Source organism: Corythoichthys intestinalis, chromosome 19 (genome assembly GCF_030265065.1).
Source record: "Corythoichthys intestinalis isolate RoL2023-P3 chromosome 19, ASM3026506v1, whole genome shotgun sequence".
NCBI lineage: Eukaryota > Metazoa > Chordata > Actinopteri > Syngnathiformes > Syngnathidae > Corythoichthys > Corythoichthys intestinalis.
In genome coordinates, this window is record NC_080413.1 from 34,858,689 (window position 1) to 34,879,304 (window position 20,616).

The 20,616-nt window shown below is 38.9% G+C and overlaps 1 protein-coding gene and 2 long non-coding RNA genes across 9 annotated transcripts in view; 1 reads left to right on the top strand and 2 right to left on the bottom strand.

Moving 5' to 3' along the window:
- Nucleotides 1-20,616, top strand: part of cd2ap (CD2-associated protein) — a 114,395-nt gene that overhangs the window by 15,455 nt on the left and 78,324 nt on the right. For all 4 annotated transcript variants that reach the window (XM_057822500.1, XM_057822501.1, XM_057822499.1 and 1 more), the window contains exon 2: nucleotides 15,854-16,011. In XM_057822500.1, the coding sequence (XP_057678483.1) occupies nucleotides 15,854-16,011 (158 nt within the window). The remainder of the gene's footprint in view (nucleotides 1-15,853; nucleotides 16,012-20,616) is intronic.
- LOC130907433 (uncharacterized) lies at nucleotides 4,866-5,830 on the bottom strand. 3 transcript variants are annotated; one of them, XR_009061473.1, is made up of 5 exons: nucleotides 5,736-5,830; nucleotides 5,577-5,648; nucleotides 5,327-5,413; nucleotides 5,115-5,226; nucleotides 4,866-5,017 (listed from the first exon to the last, which is right to left on the bottom strand). It is a non-coding gene; the product is annotated as an uncharacterized LOC130907433 (long non-coding RNA). The 3 variants fall into 3 exon arrangements; XR_009061472.1 differs by having other exon boundaries at nucleotides 5,327-5,648; nucleotides 5,736-5,814; XR_009061471.1 differs by having other exon boundaries at nucleotides 5,327-5,819.
- On the bottom strand, nucleotides 7,371-10,390 carry LOC130907432 (uncharacterized). 2 transcript variants are annotated; one of them, XR_009061470.1, is made up of 7 exons: nucleotides 9,897-10,390; nucleotides 9,084-9,210; nucleotides 8,792-8,929; nucleotides 8,615-8,690; nucleotides 8,233-8,336; nucleotides 8,103-8,157; nucleotides 7,371-7,948 (listed from the first exon to the last, which is right to left on the bottom strand). It is a non-coding gene; the product is annotated as an uncharacterized LOC130907432 (long non-coding RNA). The 2 variants fall into 2 exon arrangements; XR_009061469.1 differs by having other exon boundaries at nucleotides 7,371-7,985; nucleotides 9,897-10,385.

Below are 20,616 nucleotides of genomic sequence, written 5' to 3' on the forward strand. Positions count from 1 at the left end.
ATTAATAACACTGAAAAAAGCAAGCACATACATAAAAATAGCTGTGGCCATTAAACAGTCATATTATAGGCTTCACTGTTGGATTATACTTTATGCTGAATGCTTTACCATCATAAAAGCTATCAGAGAAATCACACACACAGAGATACAAAATAACACGACATACAGATTGCTAGATGCAGTCTGTGCCCAATCCACTCTTTAAGTTCAACCGTTTTGACAAGGTTAGAGCCGCTATGCGACTTCCATCACGTTCATTTGTAGCATTAGCCGCTAGCGTTAGCCTGTGGCCAGGCCACCAATCTGAAGCGCTGAAAAAAACTCTCCTGAAATCGTGAGAACCAGGGAGGACAGCGGGTGAAAGCCCGTCTGGAGGTCTCAAAGAGTCTACTTAATATCGGGTGAAAGTTTGGCGAAGCTCCCTTAAGCCCGACTTCATCACGTTTGCTTGTAGCGTTAGCCGCTAACGTTAGCCTACCGGCTTCTGTTTGTTTGATTTCCTGATAACAGAGTGACTTCATACGTAAGCACCCTGACTGCTTTCTTAAAGGGGAATGAACATAGCTGAACCAAAGAGTCAAAGCGGGATGAAAAGACTATATTTTCATGTTTTATTAAATTACCGAATTTGTCGACATAGTCAAAATTACATCAGTCATTGTGAAGAAGGCCAGTAACATTAAATTTTCGGTATTCCGCCCAGCTCTACTTGGAACTTTGTTTTCTCATATAAATAGACCAAGCCCTTCCTTGGCATTCCAAACCGCTACACTAATTCTCAGCCATGGACTGTTTTTACATCCTTTTTTTATTTTTTTTATTATTCCTTTTTTAATGCAACACACCAGTCTGGGAAGAGGCTGAGGAAAGCAGACACATAACAAGACATTACAACCCTCTCCTCTTTTTTAATGCATCGCACACACACTTAACAATAATTAAATCAATTAGAGATGCTCATTCATCAACCAAGCTCAATATTGTGTTCACTTATCTATTATATAATTATTCTGTCTTATCACTGTAATGTCATACTGCATAATACGAAAAGATAGATTTCTCCTTGCGTGAAAATTCTCACATTGGTTGAAGAAAAAATGGTGTTATTCCTAATGCTGCTCTATTTCAGTTCTTTTTCAGTGCGGCAAGCTTTGTCATCAAAAAGCATCTCCAATAGCAGACGGGTTGGCAAGGGGATACCTTGCTATGTTGGCGAATATACTGTATATTTAAAAGTCACGGTCGAGGAACGCTTTATAAATGCTTTTTCTTACTGAGCTTTGGGACACTTGAAAAGGGGCTTACAAACACCTCCCTTGTAAAGCTAAATGATATAGATATCATCATCAAAGATCGGATGTTTGATATGGTAAATGCAAAACGGAAACAATAATAAACTCTTGATGTTGTCACTGAAACTCGTTGAGCCTTGGGCTGGGAAAACTCATTGAAAAAAGTATAACACTTTTTACAGGCTGAAGGTGTCACTCAAGTAGTTGTTGTTCTTGTGGAATCTGTAGCTTTGAAGTTCTACTCCTTAGTCATTCGTTAGCTTATCATCTTTAAAGTTTGTAGCTATTTAGCATGGGTCTATATCTATTGATTCTCTGTGCCCAATATATTATTTCTTTGTATCAGAGCTGATTAATTACTTATTGGTACCTGTGTTGCCTGTCGGTTACGAGCTAGCCAGTAGAAGGAATGCTTACACACTCCTGCTTGGTTTTCCCTTATTGTATGATCTCGATTCTTTTCCCGTTTTTTTTTTTTTTTTTGTTCTTTATCAATATTATTATTAGGCCTGCACAATATATCACTTGAACATTGCCATCACAGTGTGAGCATACGCAATAGTATGGGGTCAGATTAGTCTCATAAGTAGGAGTGGGAACCTCAGGGCACCTCACGATACGATACGATTCGCGATACAAGGCTCACGATAACGATTATATCACGATACAGCGATTATCGATATATTGGTCAGAAATTGGATACATGAAATTCTACGATACAACTGTTGAAACGAAAAGAAAAAAAAAAAGATATTGGAAAATAGAAAAAAATACTGTTTAAGTCATTTATTAAAAAGTGACACCTTTTCTGTGCAACATTGCTGTAAAATATAAATCTACTGCAAATTGTGCCCCTGCACATATAGAGGAAACCAACCACGACCACTGATATCGCTTGGAGAGATCACGATGAATGGCACCCTTAATTTCTTTAAAGTTTTAAATCTTTAAAAAAATAAATAAATAAAAAGTGCCGTAGGTGTCAGCAGTTGAGCTTGGAGTGGGGCAATGATAAAATTGGTGGGTCTTTTCTTCGTATATGAACTTTGTTGCTTGGTTTGAGCACTTCCGCTATCTGCTTCAGCATTTAAGATGTCAGACTTGCTCAGTCACAGTCTTCCTCACCTTAAGAACAACAAAATAAAACAAAAAATATTAGCTACTTCATAGCGTTTGAGTTGAAATCCTGATTTTTTTTTGTTTTGTGTTGGAAGTATTGAATTAAAAAAAATATTAACTGAATGTATAGAAATTAAAAATTCAATAATTACCTATTTTTAATATGTAGGCTACATTAATTATCATGCACATCACTTTATATATCTTGGAACCTATTCAAACCATTTTTATAGCTTATTGTATCAAAATGACAGTAATAACAGTTTGTGTAGTAAACTGGATGGAAATTGGTTCTCAAATAAATCGGTAAATTCTTGTGGGCTTGTTCGATATTCATTTTCATCCAGTTTAGGGTCCTGGTTTATTTTATATCATTCAACACCAAATGTCATCAAAATAATACTTGTAAATTAAAAAGTCAATTACATTGCAAAACTTTCTTACCTCAAGTGATGAAAGCAAAGCTCACAAACTCCAGTGTCCACTACGTCACCAGCTCCCAGTGAAACTTATTTTTCTTAGACAATTCTTGCATACAGCAAAGTCCTTGTTCACCTTACTTCCTTTCTTGTTGGTGTAAAATCTAAAGTGTGTCCCCATGTGTGATTTGTAGCAATATTTTTCTCATTTTTTCCCTCCACCGTTCTCACAGAGCTTTTTTATTTTTTCAACCCACTTGGAGCTTCTCTTCTTCTCTAGACAACTTGTGCGCACTTTACCCTCACCGCCACTCCCGAGCGCCCCTAGTGGACCGCCAAGGAATTGCTCAACAAACATTGAGCAGTTTACAGCATCCATACTCCATTGTATGGCCAATATGTTAAATAAAAGTATCGATTCTTGGCGGGAGCATATCGATAACCCATCGGGTTGCAAAATATCGCGATATATCGCTGTATCGAGATATTGTCACACTCTTACTCATAAGTACTCGTACATACATTGTGGGATTTGTAAACACATAGCACGCGAAACACACACACATTGTGGGATTCGTACACACATAGCATGCGAACCACACGCAATTGTGGGATTCGTACACACATAGCACGCGAACCACACACATTGTGGGATTCGTAAACACATAGTACGCGAAACACACACACATCGTGGGATTCGTAAACACATAGCACGCGAAACACAAACACATTCACCAAATGTGTGTGTGAATTGTTTTACGCGCATTTGCAACGTGCTTCCAATTACAAATTCCCACTTACGAATACAAATTCCCACTTACTAATGTGTGGATCGTTTTGATACCCGTCATGCGCAACTGAGAAGAACACATGCATTTTTTTAACTGGAGCCCGTCTTCAGCCAATCAGACGTCTTCTTCTTAAACAGCCAATCACAAGGGCTGGGCTGTTTCGTTACGTCACTGCTGTGCGCCTTCAAGTCCGGTGTACTGAGTGACAAGTGACAAATGGGGAGCTTTTGTAAAAGTAGGAGCCCCGTTTTTGACAGCTCAACTCGACCGCGGGGACTATCGATGCAAGGTGTCCCGTCGAACAAATGTAGCGTACGTGTAGCATACGTTTAACGGTTTTGCCTTTCTCTGTCATTGACAGCTGAAGACGTCCCATCCATTTTGAGTGGGAGGACCTCCCATGCACTTCAAATGTATTGGATGTCAACTGGTGAAAAACTCATTGAACCGCTCAGCAGAGGGATGATGAGAGCAAGATTAGATGTCTAATACTGTACTATATGTGGCACATTTTTAACAGGCTTTTTTTCCGCTAAATAAGTCTTTTTAAGATTACTTTCTCCATTTCAAGCCCATTTGAGAGTCATACTTGGGAAAATTCAGACTTCTTAATGTATGATTGTGATGTCTATGCTTAAACCAATTTAAGACCATTTTAAAAGGAAAAAAATAGACATTATAAGCCTGTTAAAAATGCTACCTACAGTGACAGTATTTAAAGGATGGTAGTCTATTACGGATATAAAAAAATATATTTTTTGAAAGACTTGGAGCAACAGAGCTTTCTTGCCAAATGAATCACATTTGATACACTTAGGATTTAGAACTCTTTCCTCAAAAAAAAAAAAAAAAAAAAAAAAAAGGATGCAAGTCAACTCATGCATCTGCATGTTCCATGAGAAAAACAGGATTTAACAAGGAAAATAGATATTAGAGCGCTTATTACACATTTTTCTTTACAAATTTGGAAAAAAAAAGGTTTAAGACCTTATTTTTCACATTTTGTGATTCTCTGACAATTGCTTCATATTGCAGGCATTAAGGGGTTAAGACCTGCCACATGAATTTTACTACCTTTTTAAACACTTTTTTTTATTGCGACAAACCTAATAAGTGATCAATGATGGCAAGAGAGGATAAAGCGCAGCAGCAAATCCTCAGATCTGTTCTTTGGATGCCTTTGAAAGTAAATAGTGACATTGAGAGCAATCAGGAGTTCAATTATGTGAGGTGAGGAGACCAAGTAAGTTTTGAGACATTTTTTTAATTTAAATAGACATCTCAGACTCCCAGCCTGTAGGAGGGCACAGGCTAGATCTCCTCGAGCCTTCAGAACTTCGGGAAGGTGGGTCTGGTTGTGCCTGAGATCTCCATTGGCCATATACTCTTCCGCAAACTGAAATGGCATTTTAGGCATTCTGTTACATATCAGTGCTAAACAACAACAGCAGCAAAGTTTTACTGCAGAGACTCCGAAATCTTAAAATCATTACCTTTAATGTGAAAACCCCACAGCTACTGTTGTTCTGCTGCTTGTTATGGGCCACAGTTTTGGTAGTCCAAGTTTCTATTTGGAACTCACGGCCCGCCAACCTCAAGAAGTTCCTAATTATTGTTTTATAAGCAAAACAATGAAGATGAACATTGAACTATTAACTTCCATATTAACATAATACTAGGAATTTAAACTTTCTGAAGCGGTTACCTCCAATTCCGCAAGATTTTGCTCATATTTGTCCTCGTTACTCAAGGGATCGTTGATCACCAGTGTTCTCTTAGAAATGTGGACAATCTATAAAAGGTTAGTTCCTTTGTGTAATTCTGCACAATGACAGATTTATGTAGTTAACTTACTAATGAAATTTAACTTCTGTATGGCATCAGCTAAATTAATAGCTATATATAATACATTCCAGAATCGGTAGGTCTTAAGAAAATATAAGAAACCCACTAACCACTAAAATCCAATGAGCGCATACAGGACAGGACAGGACAAATACACTTTTTTTTTCAACAGGGAATTTCCTCTGAAGAACATACAATACCAAATTATTGTTATTTTGGGTTACTGGCGTTAAAATAATATAGCTAAATATTGGCATGAAATGGATTACCTTTCTAACAGGCTGAAATTTTCCCAAAAGCAGACTCCCAGCTACCACAGCAGAGAGTTGGTGAATGGGCTCCTGTTAAAGGGGATGTTTCGGCAAAGGGGGTGTGAGACATCAATAGAACCGTTATGCGCCAAGATAACAAATATTGATAAAGTTAACAAAAAAATCAATCACATTAATGAGCAATTATCGAAAATAGATCGAAAATGACGAACACTACCGAAAGTGTTCCGGAAACAGCCGAATGGGGCGGCGACGTCACGACAAGTGATTGAAAGTCGAGGCGGAGCTAGGTGCCATTGTTTTTTAACGACGAGAGAGTAGCGTTGGGGTTTGTTTGACCAAAACATCACAACAATGGTTCAAAACTGCTGTGCTATGTGGTGTACAAATAGTTGTTTATCGGAATATAGTATCCATGAGTTCCTGAACGCGAAAAAAAAAGCTGGACTACACAGAAAATGGGTAAAGTTCGTCCGTGCAAAGAGGGCTAATTTTCTAGACACAGCCTCCGGCACGCTTTTCTGTGGTGCGCATTTTCCAACTGAAAGCTTCTCGAACTATGGACAAGAGAAATCGGGTTTTGCTAAAAGATTGCTGCTCAAAGGAGATGCGGTGCCGACCATAGATGCACAGCCACCTAAATGTCCCGAGATATCAAGAGAGAGACGATGACTGCTAAAGGAGGCTAAAGCTACGCAAAGAAGGGAGCAGCCAAGCTTGAAATGGCCAGAGTGAGTACTCTTTTATAATTAATAAAAAAAAATGTCACGCCTTTGGATACAGGACTCGACACATGTATAAATGATCGTTCGTAAAATATATAGAACAAATCCTCTGATCCCGTTCATATTTGTGTCTGTTGGCAGAGCGAAAAGCTATGATAGCGCAATAAATTATAATTATTCTATGCATTCCTTTATTTTGCAGTCACGGTGTATCAGCTTCACAAAAAGAAATGCTAAACAAATCATTGGTGTTTCCCACACGATCTGCTGCCGATGTTTCATCAGTGTCATTGCTCCCCTCAATGACCGTTTCATTACGCTGCATTGGCGTTCGTTTGGGCTCAAATTGGTCACCTATAACACCGATTAAAGCTTTGCAACTCTCCTCGTCACCATTAGATGAACATTCGTTACGTCCTTCTACGTCGGATTCGTCGCTGAAACTAGAAACGAAATTGTCTGCCATCATCGCCGCCATTCAGTATTAAAGCACTGAGCCTTTTTCTTGTTGAAGAAACAGCCCTCACTGCCAACTCTGAATTCTCTTTTATTGACAACGAGCGGTGTTTCTTCATGAGGGAACCTGGAATATGTGCAGGACGAACACAATGCATCAGCATAAACAGCTCAAAACACCCCTAATCCTCCCCACACTAGAAGGAATTATATTGATGCAGACAGGCGCTGCCCCCCTAGTGGCCGGTGGCACTCTCTTCACTTGACGTGACGTCACGCACACAATCTGCCAGATCTCGGGCGCCGGTCGTTTTAGCTTGACAATCGAGCCAAATTTCTCTCATTTTCTTGTGTGTAATTACACGAAGTGGCATGATATGAATACAAAAGGCATGCGTTTATGGATAAATGATGGAATATCAAAATTTTCCCAGGGCGCTACATCCCCTTTAAAAAAAGGGGTAACAACATTACAACTATACTCCGGCAAAAAATAAATGCATTGAGAAAAACTATATCCAGCACTTGGCTGCTGCCTTTCAATGAGGATATGCATGTATGCATCAAATACTTGCATAGCAAAATAAAAAAATTGGCAAAAGGCAAGAATCTTTGTTATTTGCTAAACACTTATTGCTCCCACTGACTTCATCAGACAGCCAGCCGTTGCCTTTTAGCGTATGAAAAGATGTGTCGTATAATTTATACGGTCCAACGACAGCCTCCACCTTGCCTTGATCCTCTGCAGCCCACAGTAATTTAACTGAAAACACAACATTGTTAAATCAAAAAAGTTATTATTTACGGCACTTGACCAGATGACCATCCGGTCAAAATTATCTACTGAATAGGCCAAACCACCAAACAAATCCTGTCGGTCGTTCACCAATTTTGTAAGAGCTGTACGAAGTAGAAGGGTACAATTAGATATACATTTTAGAACACCAACAACAACTTGCCGTTTTATGTTTGCTATTTGTCCTCTCATCCAGCCCATTCGTCTTAGGATGATATGCAGCTGTAACACTCCTTTCAATGCACAGGAGGCACAAAGGTTATCGTTGAGCTGAAAAATTGATACATTGTAAATAAATCCAATTAAAAAAATAAAAAATAAATAAAAAAGGGGGAAAACAACAATGCCAAAATCCCACTGTGAAAATAATTTAATGCATTCAGATACCTAATTGACAAATTCTCTTCCTTGGTCGGACAGGATTCTTTGGGGGCATCTGTGTCTATAAACAATTGAGCAGATACGTTATGCCACTTCTGATGCTGTTTTGGTTTTTAAAGGAAAGGCCTCAACACACTTGGAAAAATAATCGGTGGCAGTAAGAATGTACTGAAAGCCATCCTTGGTTTTTGGGAGAGGCCCAGTCAGGTCTATCCCAACCAACTCCCAAACAGCAGACACCTGTGAAAGGCAAATCCAATATTGAACATATCTCTTACAGCTATTCCTACAAAATCTGAAGAGCACCATGTTTTATCTTTGAAGTTTTTAACTTAATCTGGGTAGATGGCTCCCACCTTGATATGAAGGGAACACATAAAAACCTAATTTTCACGCATGTCCAAATATTAAATACATGCGTGACATTAGACAAAGCTGTTTCCAATTTTTCACGCATGTAATAAAAACCAGAAATACATTTCTTTATTTGATTACACACGGTCACTATGAAAATATACCTTAATGCTTTGTAATGGCTGTGTCACACACAGCCAAAGAGTTACCAGTCCTCTGACATCCGTCGCATTCAGAGACCTTAAAACAAATCGTCATGAGAAACGGGTCAGGTTAATAAGATCTGAAATAGCTCACCAAAATTAGTTAGTGACAAAATGCAGAAATAAACCATCACATACCCATCAGTCAATGTCCACCGTCATGCCATCCCAATAATTTCTGGAGTACATTGAGGATCTGGTTTTAACAGTGCCTGTGTGTGCACCAATTGAAGCCGAGTGTACTTCATTAAACAGTGATCGTGCTTCTGTTTGGGACTGGATCACATATAAACACAAATACACACAAATAACAATTATATAGCTGTATACACACACACGCACACACACACACACACACACACACACACACACACACACATATATATATGTTATAAATAACAGCAACATCACAAATACTTTGCCTACTCACCCTTCAGTTTGAGCTTCTGCATATATCTTCTTAAAGCACATTTCTGAGATTCACTATAAATTAGGGAATTCACCCCTAGACATAAAATTGAAATCTCCTGGAACCTCTTCTCCATGTTGTACACCAACTGTAAAGCACATGCACAGAAAGACAAATTTGAAAAATGACTTCCAAATACTTTATACATACACTCCCGAAAACAATGATTAGCAGTTAAGCTTTTTTGAAAAATTTTAATATATATAGGACTTAGCCTTCTCAAAATATAATGGCTTAATTGGGTCACTAGCCATTTGTAGATATGGTTAATTTCTGTATGATTTCAAGCACGAAACTCCATTAAAACCCAGGTGACCCAAATGTTTAATGCTTATATCATACAATGCTAACTTCCGTACGCTGTTAACCGGCTATAATGTAAAAAAATCTCTCTTGAACAATAACCGAATCGCCATTAAAACTTTGGCGACCAACATGTTTACTGCTTAGACGTTAACTTCATTACGCTTTTGTCTTGCAATATCATCAATATTCCAATTCAGTCTTTCGTGTATATGTATTTGCTTACAGGGGTTAGCGGACAAAACGCACTATACAATGAATATACTTTAGAAATATTACTCCCTTCCAACGACAACAATAGAAGCAAGGAAGCTAGTGTTTACTCCTTATCATGAGACGTTAACTTCGTTACGCTTTCGTCTTGCAATATCAACAATATTCCAATTAAGTATTTCGTGTATATGTAATTGCTTACATAGGTTAGTGGTCAAAAGGCACTATAAAAAGAAAATACTTTAGAAATTTACTTACCCGCACGACAACCGCATGAACTGCGTTGTAGTCTAAAAGGAATCTCCAGCCGGACTTGAAGGCGCACAGCAGTGACGTAACGAAACAGCCCAGCCCTTGTGATTGGCTGTTTAAGAAGAAGACGTCTGATTGGCTGAAGACGGGCTCCAGTTAAAAAAATGCATGTGTTCTTCTCAGTTGCGCATGACGGGTATCAAAACGATCCACACATTCGTAAGTGGGAATTTGTATTCGTAAGTGGGAATTTGTAATTGGAAGCACGTTACAAATGCGCGTAAAACAATTCACACACACATTTGGTGAATGTGTTTGTGTTTCGCGTGCTATGTGTTTACGAATCCCACGATGTGTGTGTGTTTCGCGTGCTATGTGTTTACGAATCCCACAATGTGTGTGGTTCGCGTGCTATGTGTGTACGAATCCCACGATGTGTGTGTGTTTCGCGTGCTATGTGTTTACGAATCCCACAATGTGTGTACGAATCCCACAATGTGTGTGTGTTTCGCATGCTATGTGTTTATGAATCCCACAATGTGTGTACGAGTACTTATGAGACTAATCTGACCCCATACAATAGTCACATAGCAGGACGTGTAATTTTTTTTTTTTTCTTTTTTCTAAAGACATTTTTTGTTTATAAAAGCAGCAAGTGTGTAGATCCTGGACCCCTTTTATATGCAGCAAGCCCGGGTTAAATGGCATTACATTTAGGGATGTCCTCGATCCGATCACGTGATCGGAACTCAGGCCGATCGCACCATTTTTCAGAGGATTGGAATCGGGTGGAAAGGATCGGGTTTTTAATTAAGAAAATATATTCATGTTTTTCTGCTTCATGCTCATACAGCGCCACAGCCTCTCACCCGCCCTCCTGCTAAGCATTGCGACCAAACTGTTTTTCTTGGTCACCAGTGCAGCTGTCGTTTGGTACTTAATCTTAACGATGATTGACAGTTTTGTGGCTTTGATCTGGCCAGAGAAGACTCTGTAGCTGTACGATCAAGGCACAAATGTGTTAATCATCGTTAAACTTGCAGCCCAGTCAGAAGTGTGATGTGCCAACTCACCCATTGTATAAGTAAGATGCTGTTCTCGGCAGCGTGAGCGAGTTAAATTACTCAATGAAGCATTTAATATAGAAGCATTTTTCTTTTTTACGTTATTGTTGTTTGAAAATAATTCCGATTAGGGTTTCCCCTAAGATTTTTTCAAGCTGTGTTGCTGGGCTGGATCGGAGTTGGACAGCCTCACCATGTCGTGCTACGGTGAAATTGCGTCATATCATGACAAATGAGTTTTTGTTTTCACGTTTTTTTTTTTTCCCAAGAAGAACCATAACAAAGATCTATTTGAAATATTTCATTAGCCAGGTTGACATAGTAGCTTTCAGCTATGGTACTTATACGTAAAATGCGTAGCTGATTACAGCTACATTACCCTACGTAAGAATATGAGTTTTCTTCTTGTAGCAATTGTAAGACTTACATCTCGTAGCCCTTCTTTTTCTCTTTATTTGGCCCTAATACGTACTACATTACCACAACAATAATAGTCCTTCTGTTAAGCGACCCATTTCAAGGAGTATGGGTACATTCTAATAGCGTTGGAAAGAGTTTTACTAGTTGTGGTGAGAGGTGAATGTTTTTTTTGTTGTTATTCGTGAACTACATTTCCACATAAACGCACATCGAGATACCATTTAGCTTAGCAAGGAGAGGTATGAGAGTCATTTTTCGAGTGTCCCAGAGCTTGCGAAACGTGGAAAAAAAAAAAAAAAAAAAAAAAGCGCATTTTATCAAGGGTTCATAAGCCGCGATTGTGTCTGCCGAAACAACCTGATAGCACAGATATAAGTACGCCTGCCTCTCTGCTATTGGATGCGTTGTTGATGCGGGGCCCAAATTAATTCAAACTTGTCGTTCCGTCCAAGATGGCCATCCACTGTTCACTTTCGCCAAAAAGTCCGATCCAAAATACTGTAATGTCCCGGATGGGGCAAAGAAGGAGAGGAGTGGGTATTGGCTTACCCACTTTATTCTGGCAACAATAATAAAGAAAAACAATAACAAAACTAGAAAGGCTATCTCTCGCCATCTTGGCCATTCTCCCATTCTTCCTACTCGCTTCCCTCTACGTTACAACTCCCTAGTCCGATCGTCACTTAAGGGCAACGCGCTAAAGTTACGGACATTGCAATAAACAATTAATAGATTACCGCTGAGCCCTGCACACTAGACTGCCGGTAGTTTAAAACGACCTTTAAAAAATAACATCTCTTTTGCAAGGCATTGCGGCTTTTATTTTGGTATGGCAGTGTGCCACAATCTTAGATTGCCGCTGAGCCCTTCACACTAGCCTGCCGCTAGTTTAAAACGGCCTTAAAAAAATAACATCTCTTTTGTAAGGCATTGCGGCTTTTATTTTGGTTTGGCAGTGTGCCACAATCTTTTATTGGTAGGGGAAACCCTGCACATCATGACGGCGAACACGGCCTTCACAATGTGTCTTCGCTGGGAATTTTTTCAACCATATCCCAAATTACTGGCGTAGCATGCATATTATGACTTTGTCTTCAGTTGATATACTGGATTGTGTGTATCGATCTTTTTGACAAAGTCATTTGACAACAAAACAAAAACTTAGTCTTTTATTACCACACCTTTTTTTGAAAAATGTTTTGTTAGTTTTGTTAGTCCTTCATTGCCCTCTCGATTCTAGGGACTATATTTCTCACCAAGGTATGCCTTTCCACAGTTTACAAATGGCTGAGGGTACCTCTGCTGTGTTTGAACATGTCGGTGATGTGTGTGACTCCTTAGTATTCTGTTTTCTCTTTCGCTCTTGGTCTCTGAACTCTGTGGTGGCTGCATACCCTGTACTGATGAGTGATACAAAGTGAATGAAGCTGCTTTGTTGCAGTTAAAGGAACAATAGCTTTGAATCTGACTGGGAAAGCAATCATAACACTAGTTGTATGCGGGCCCCCTCAAGTGGTATGTGGAAAATAATGTATTTGTTTTGCTATGTGTAATTGCGATTTATAATTGTACCTTCAGAATGTATGAAGGATTTAGCGTAGGTTTTTGGCCAAGTTTAAGCTGTGCGGTTTGTATATTGTTCTCGTTCTGACAGATTATCGTGTGTGAAAACAGGAGCTGAAGACTTCTGGATTTGTTAAAGAAAGTACGTGTGCATGATCTGAGGTCCTGTTTGGTTCATGGTGCACATCTCATGCAGTTTTCAGTTTCCGTGTTCATGATGACGTGATAGAGCGGGAGAGATCACAGTGTTTGACTCACATGTGTTTCCCGGAACATTTCCACTGCGCTCTTCCTTCCTCCTTCCGAAATACTTGCGAAATTCTCATTCACATTGAGCACAAGTCAACAAAAAGTCAATACAACACTTTGAATGTAAAACTTTATTCACAGAAAGGTAGTTGCAGGTGATATTGCGTCATTCTATTTTCGCATACACCTTTACCTTTAAGATTATAGAATCGTTTTACAACTCATGCAAGTTCTGCAGGACATTAAGTGTATATGCGTTCACTGATCATATTTTTTTTTTTTTTTTTTAGCCGATCACTGATTTTTAAAAACCCTGACCTGCCGAACTTGATTTTTGCCATTCACGATTTTTTTTCATAAACGACAGCATGCAACTTTAATATTCCAATTAATCTTCTTTTGCAGTAAAACATTCCCTGTGAACCAAGACTTATTTCCACTGCACATGCAGTAGTGCTATAAAAACACAATTGAAAAGTTGTAAACTTTCTTTCCAAACTAATATATATGTATTTTTTATATTAATGTCTTTTAATGCTGAAACAGTTTGAATGTGAGCCCTGCATTCACTAAACCGGTATTATCGGACTGAATTCTCTCACAAAGGGAAGGAGTATTGAGGCCATGAAGCGGCCGCAAAACAATTACCACACAGTGACTATGTGGAACGTCAATACAAATTTCACCCCTTGTAGGCATGTGCCGGTATGAGATTGATAACCTTAAGCAAAAATGCCGCGGTTTCACGTTATCACAGTATTGCAATTATAGCTCTAAAATGTATTATTTTGAGATGAATGGGTAAAAAAAAAAATCAATTGAACAGAACATTGACATTTTTATTTTTCACAACATATTTGCAAATTGGAACATCAACATGAATATAATTTTAAAATGCATAAAAACAAAAACAAAAAAACACAATTATTTTAAATAAAATTGAAATAAATACAATTTATTGACTAAACCCACTGCCACTGCTCAAGTTGCTAAACATTAGAACAAAAATAATTATTTTCCATAAAAGTAAAAACGCCTCAAACTGTAATGGAAAAAAACAAAAACAAAAAAACCCTTACCCTGTATAATATATAATAGCAGGCACTTCACTGAATTTAAAGCTCTATCTCAACATTTTTGAAACTTACTTCTACATATTTCTCTCTCAGTCCAAGTTATGATGCAGGAATGTGACTATGTTCACCTTTTCTGGGTTAATATGCCACTACTATTATTAATTAGTTATTAGTATTAATTAGAGACGGAGCGCATGTGTATGACTCGTATCATTATTTACACATTATACACCCCCACACACACCTTCTCTCAACACAGAAAGTCACCAGAGAGAATAAATACCACAGGATGTATTATGAAAACATTATTTTGAACAGATGTTTACAATAGCGGGAGACTTTACAAAAGTAGGCTAATGGATGGAGCAGAAACTAGTTAGCCGTACTACGGTATGACGTAAAATTTTAGTGGTTTTGAAACCGTGACGTTTTCATCCCAAGGTAAACCTTGAAACCGTAACCGGCACATGCCTGACCCCTTGCCATATTATTGTAGCAGAGATCGACAGGTGTTACAAATTGCTACTCCTCCATTATTTGTGCACTGATTTCATTGACATTTGGTAGGTATATTTAAGGAATGTATCAAATCGCTTCTCAGAGCCCAGTTTTTTGTTTCAAAGCTGATTAATGACATTAATTTCGGAGTTAAGATTGCTACTCAGTTATTTGTGCAGGGTTTAGAATTATCGTCAACAATACTCGGAGCCCTATTTTAGTGTTTGTTGTTGTCTCAGGGCTGAATGATTACATTCATTAATTGCAGACTTATTGTTGCCTGTAGTTTCTGAGTTATGAAGTAGAGGGCGGTTGTAGTTCATTTTAAACTTGATTATTGCTGTTTAAAATATATATATCTAGGATATATTTTTTATTGATGCTGATTACATTTTTTCCACCGACCGCAAACTGTATGAGCTGTTAAATTGTGGCGAGTAATCCGTGATACTGCTGTCTTGTTTATAGCACAACGAGCTACGCCATGTGCTGTTTTTGGTATAGGCGACCTTGTTTCTACTCCCATTTCTGATTGGCTACCAAAGCCAGGACCGCGATGCTAGACTCTGATTGGCGAATAGATTTGACACTCAAGTCAGTCAAATGCGACAGTAGTTTATAAAAACAAAAACAAAAAACCCTCCAGCTTCATGAGGTTATATTTATCGCAGTCGTAAAAACCTCAGTGTCGATGCGATGTAGGTTAATTGTTCAACTCTTAATACAAAGGTATATGTCTGCACAAATTCAGTTGATGACCTGTCACTGTTTTATCAAATCTTATGTTCTGCCATAATATGATAGATGTCAACAGAAGTGCGCCAGTAAATAACACACGCATACACATGTATGACACTTGCAAGGTCTCAGCCATAGTGGTAGTGAAAATACTAATATACTAGTACATTTGGAACATTAGTAACATTATTTTGGAATGAAAATGCAAAAAAAAAAAAAAAAAAAAAAAAATCAGTATTTTATTTCGTTATGTCTGTTAAATCTTTTTTCTTCTTCTTTTCTCACCTTCTCTCTCTGCATACCGTCTACTTCTGTTTTCCTCTCTATGACCTTCCTGCTGTTGTGTCCGGAACAGAGGTTGTGGTGGAGTATGACTATGAAGCACTCCATGAAGATGAGCTGACCTTGCGAAAAGGAGATCTCATAAAGAATGTATGCTGCATACAAGAGGATGGCTGGATGGAGGGAGATCTCAACGGGAAAAGGGGTCTCTTCCCTGACAATTTTGTTAAGGTGAGCGTAGATGCATTCTTGTTTGAAATTAATTGATATGTTCTGCTTTATTTTTTTGATAAACCATAAAGTATGGTAACAAAACACAGTTTGAAGCCAAATTGAAATGAGGTATTAAGCAGCTGCAAAGGTGAGCTAGGCCTGTGTGCTTACCCTGTTGGGGCCATTGTTGAGGGCACACCACCTTTGGCTCTGTACCCAGCTCTACTGTGGTCCCTGACAGGCCTCTGACAACTGAAAAAACAATAGTTAAACACAATTTCATGCAGTGGTACCTCTACTTACAAAATTAATTGGTTCTGGAAGTAGTTTCGTAACCATTAGTAGAGACACGTTATCCATTTAAATGCCCTAACCTGTTCCAAGCCCCCAAAATTCAGACATAATCTTGTATAATGCATAGAAATGCAACAAAACATATAGGAAAACAATGGTGTGCATAATGTATAAAAAAACAAGAGTAAAGAATAAAAGTTAATACACTCACATTAGGGCTGGGCGATATGGCTTTAAGCACGTATCACGGTAAATTGAGCAGATTTACCGCGATAACGATAAATGACGATAAATTCGCCCAAGCGGACTGTTCTATAATTTGAAAATCTGAATCGATGCATGAAATACAGATTAACTGTTTCTCGTTGATTTATTTACCAGCTTTCAATTTAATATATTTTACAATTGTACACGCAGTGTAATCATTAAAAATGTATTGTAAACAATAAGAATCCAAGTATGAACATTTACAACAGCTTGTATGGCTTGAACAATGTACATTGACAAAATCAACATGCCTGTGCAAACACGTCATTGTAACACAAAAGACTTATAGCTTGAACAGTACACTTCAAAAAGACGACTTGTTATTAATAGCTGCTGTGGCATAATTACTCAGCACAAGTGTTTACTTCAAGGTTTCAGGTTTTTTCCCAGTGCATTTTTTAATACATGCACGCACACATTAAAGCTATATTGATCTTCTGCAAATGAAACATTTAAGATTTTATGATGGCACTAATGACACAAAATTAAGCACATACAGAAAAATGGCTGGGGTTAATGATCATATTATGAATTTCACTTTTGGATTGTACTTTATGCTGAATGCTTTACCATCACAAAAGCTATCAGAGAAATCACACACAGACAGAGATACAAAATAACGCGACATACCAATTGCTAGATGCAGTCCGTGCCCAATCCACTCATTAAGTTCAGCCGTTTCAACAACGTTAGAGCTGCTATCTGACTCCATCACGTTCATTTTTAGCGTTAGCCTGTGGACTGGCTACCAGTAAGCACTGAAAGCACCATCTCCGGAAAACGTGAGAACAAGGGAGGACAGCGGGTGAAAGCCCGTCTGGATGCCGCCAAGAGTCTACTTAATGTCCGGCGAAAGTTTGGCGAACCTCCCTTAAGCCACACTCCATCATGTTTGCTTGTAGCGTTAGCCACAAGCGTTAGCCTACTGGGCTTCTGTTTGTTTGGCTTCCTGATAACCACGTGACTCCATACGTAAGCACACCGACTGCTTTCTTAAAGGGGAATGAGCATAGCCGAACAACGCAGTCAAAGCGGGATGAAAAGACTATATTTTCTTGTTTTTTTAAATTACCGAATTTACCGACATGGTCAAAATTACGTCGGTCATCGTGAAGAATTTTGGTAACGGTAAATTTTCGGTTTACCGCCCTGCTCTAACTCACATAGCATGAATATAAAATGCATATGAGATAGTCCTACAATTCAGGCAGTGCAAATAATCAATGTAGTGTTACCAGGATATGAGCCTCCTCTTTCAACAATCACATTTTCGCCTTTTTCTATGCCTTGCGTTTTTTTGGTCAGCTTCCTTGACTTGTACAAGTCCCTGTTCCTCGCCTTCTCCTTACTTCCCTCAACTTTGCTCCGTTTCCTGCCAGTCGGCTACTCCAAGGCCTTGTTCTTTCTCGCTTCTGAAGTCACATCCTTGGAGAAGTTCACAGCAAAACAGTTAAAGAGGGACCGCCAGGAAATCACACAGGTGCTCATGTGCTTCCTGCACATCAGGGAGTCCCAAAGCGACATTCCAAAGGACGCTATGTGGGCACTTGAGGAACACCCGGCCCATCTCCAGCTCTCCCTTGTCCTCTGGAACATCTCCAGGCCGTGTCCCTGTGTTCCTGCTTGCCCGTGGTCATGGTGAGGAGCCTCAGCCCAGCGACCATGTTGGGGTTGACGACTGCCAGGATGAGCCCAATGCTCTGCTTCTCGATCGAAAAGCACGCCAGCACCTGGATCAACTTGTAGCCGGCCTCTTAGGCTCCTAAAAAAACAAGTTTGTTTTAGAAAGATAGGTGTTTTAATTAATCTTTTTTATTAAGTGAATAATGCTGGCCACTGACTTCAGGCCCAGGACACCTGGGCAGCACCATACAGTCGTTGTTGTGGAAGCTGCCGTAGATTTTCTTCCAAAGATTCACGGGGTCAAAGTAGACAAAGATCTGCTTATTGCCATCAGCGTAGGGGTTGGTGTAGAACCAGGTGCCCTCCGGGAGCTCAAGGTTGGTGTAGTAGCATTCTTGCGGATAAATGCTTAAATCCCTGAATGAAAAAAAGGTCAGTTAGCAGTTTTCTTTACATAAATATGACGAATGTGCAGCTAGTTTAGTCACTGTGGTCGCCCCTTAGTACAACTAAGAGCTTTTTGTATTGAAAATTCTTGTGAATAAATCCTTAAATCTCTGAATTCTTTGTAAATATGGAAGTAAAACTGTCTCGATTCTTCTAGATTCTTGTTCAAAAGCGCAAAAAAAAAAAAAAAAACGGCAGTTAAGTTTTTTTTACGTAAATATGTCGAGAAAGTGCTGCTAGTTTAGTCCCTGTGGTCGCCCCCTTCATAACACAGAGCTTTTTGCGTGGACAATTCTTGTAAATAAATGCTTAAATCCCTGAATTCCTTATAGATATGGATGTAAAACAGTTTCGATTATTGGTTAAAAGCAAAAAAAAGTGGGCAGTTAGCAGTTTTTTTTTTTTTTTTTTCCCCACATAAATGTCGAATGTGTAGCTAGTTTAGTCACTGTGGTTGCCCCTTAGTACAACAAAGCTTTTTGCACTGAAAATGATTGTGAATAAATCCTTAAATCTCTGAATTCTTTGTAGATATGTAAGTAAAACTGTCTCGATTCTTCTCGATTCTTGTTTAAAAGTGGAAAAAAAAAAAAAAAAAACGGCAGTTAAGTTTTTTTCACGTAAATATGTCGAGAAAGTGCTGCTAGTTTAGTACCTGTGGTCGCCCCCTTAATAACACAGAGCTTTTTGCGTGGACAATTCTTGTAAATAAATGCTTAAATCCCTGAATTTCTTATAGATATGGATGTAAAACAGTCTCGATTATTGGTTAAAAGCAAAAAAAAGTGGGCAGTTAGCAGTTTTTTTTTTTTTCCACATAAATGTCGAATGTGTAGCTAGTTTAGTCACTGTGGTTGCCCCTTAGTACAACAAAGCTTTTTGCACTGAAAATTATTGTGAATAAATCCTTAAATCTCTGAATTCTTTGTAGAGCTAAGTAAAACCGTCTCGATTCTTCTCGATTCTTGTTTAAAAGTGCAAAAAAAAAAAACCCAAAACGGCAGTTACAGTGCCTTGCAAAAGTATTTGGCCCCCTTGAATCTTGCAACCTTTCGCCACAGTTCAGGCTTCAAACATAAAGATATGAAATTTAATTTTTTTGTCAAGAATCAACAACAAGTGGGACACAACCGTGAAGTGGAACAACATTTATTGGATAATTTAAACTTTTTTAACAAATACAAAACTGAAAAGTGGGGCGTGCAATATTATTCGGCCCCTTTACTTTCAGTGCAGCAAACTCACTCCAGAAGTTCAGCGAGGATCTCTGAATGACCCAATGTTGTCCTAAATGACCGGTGATGATAAATAGAATCCATCTGTGTGTAATCAAGTCTCCGTATAAATGCACCTGCTTTGTGATAGTCTCAGGGTTCTGTTTAAAGTGCAGAGAGCATTATGAAAAGGAAGGAACACACCAGGCAGGTCCGAGATACTGTTGTGGAGAGGTTTAAAGCCGGATTTGGATACAAAAAGATTTCCCAAGTTTTAAACAGCTCAAGAAGCACTGTGCAAGCCAACATATTGAAATGGAAGGAGCATCAGACCACTGCAAATCTACCAAAACCCGGCCGTCCTTCCAAACTTTCTTCTCAAACAAGGAGAAAACTGATCAGAGATGCAGCCAAGAGGCCCATGATCACACTGGATGAACTGCAGGGATCTACAGCTGAGGTGGGAGAGTCTGTCCATAGGACAACAATCAGTCGTACACTGCACAAATCTGGCCTTTATGGAAGAGTGGCAAGAAGAAAGCCATTTCTCAAAGATATCCATAAAAAGTCTCGTTTAAAGTTTGCCACAAGCCACCTGGGAGACACACCAAACATGTGGAAGAAGGTGCTCTGGTCAGATGAAACCAAAATTGAACTTTTTGGCCACAATGCAAAATGATATGTTTGGCGTAAAAGCAACACAGCTCATCACCTTGAACACACCATCCCCACTGTCAAACATGGTGGTGGCAGCATCATGGTTTGGGCCTGCTTTTCT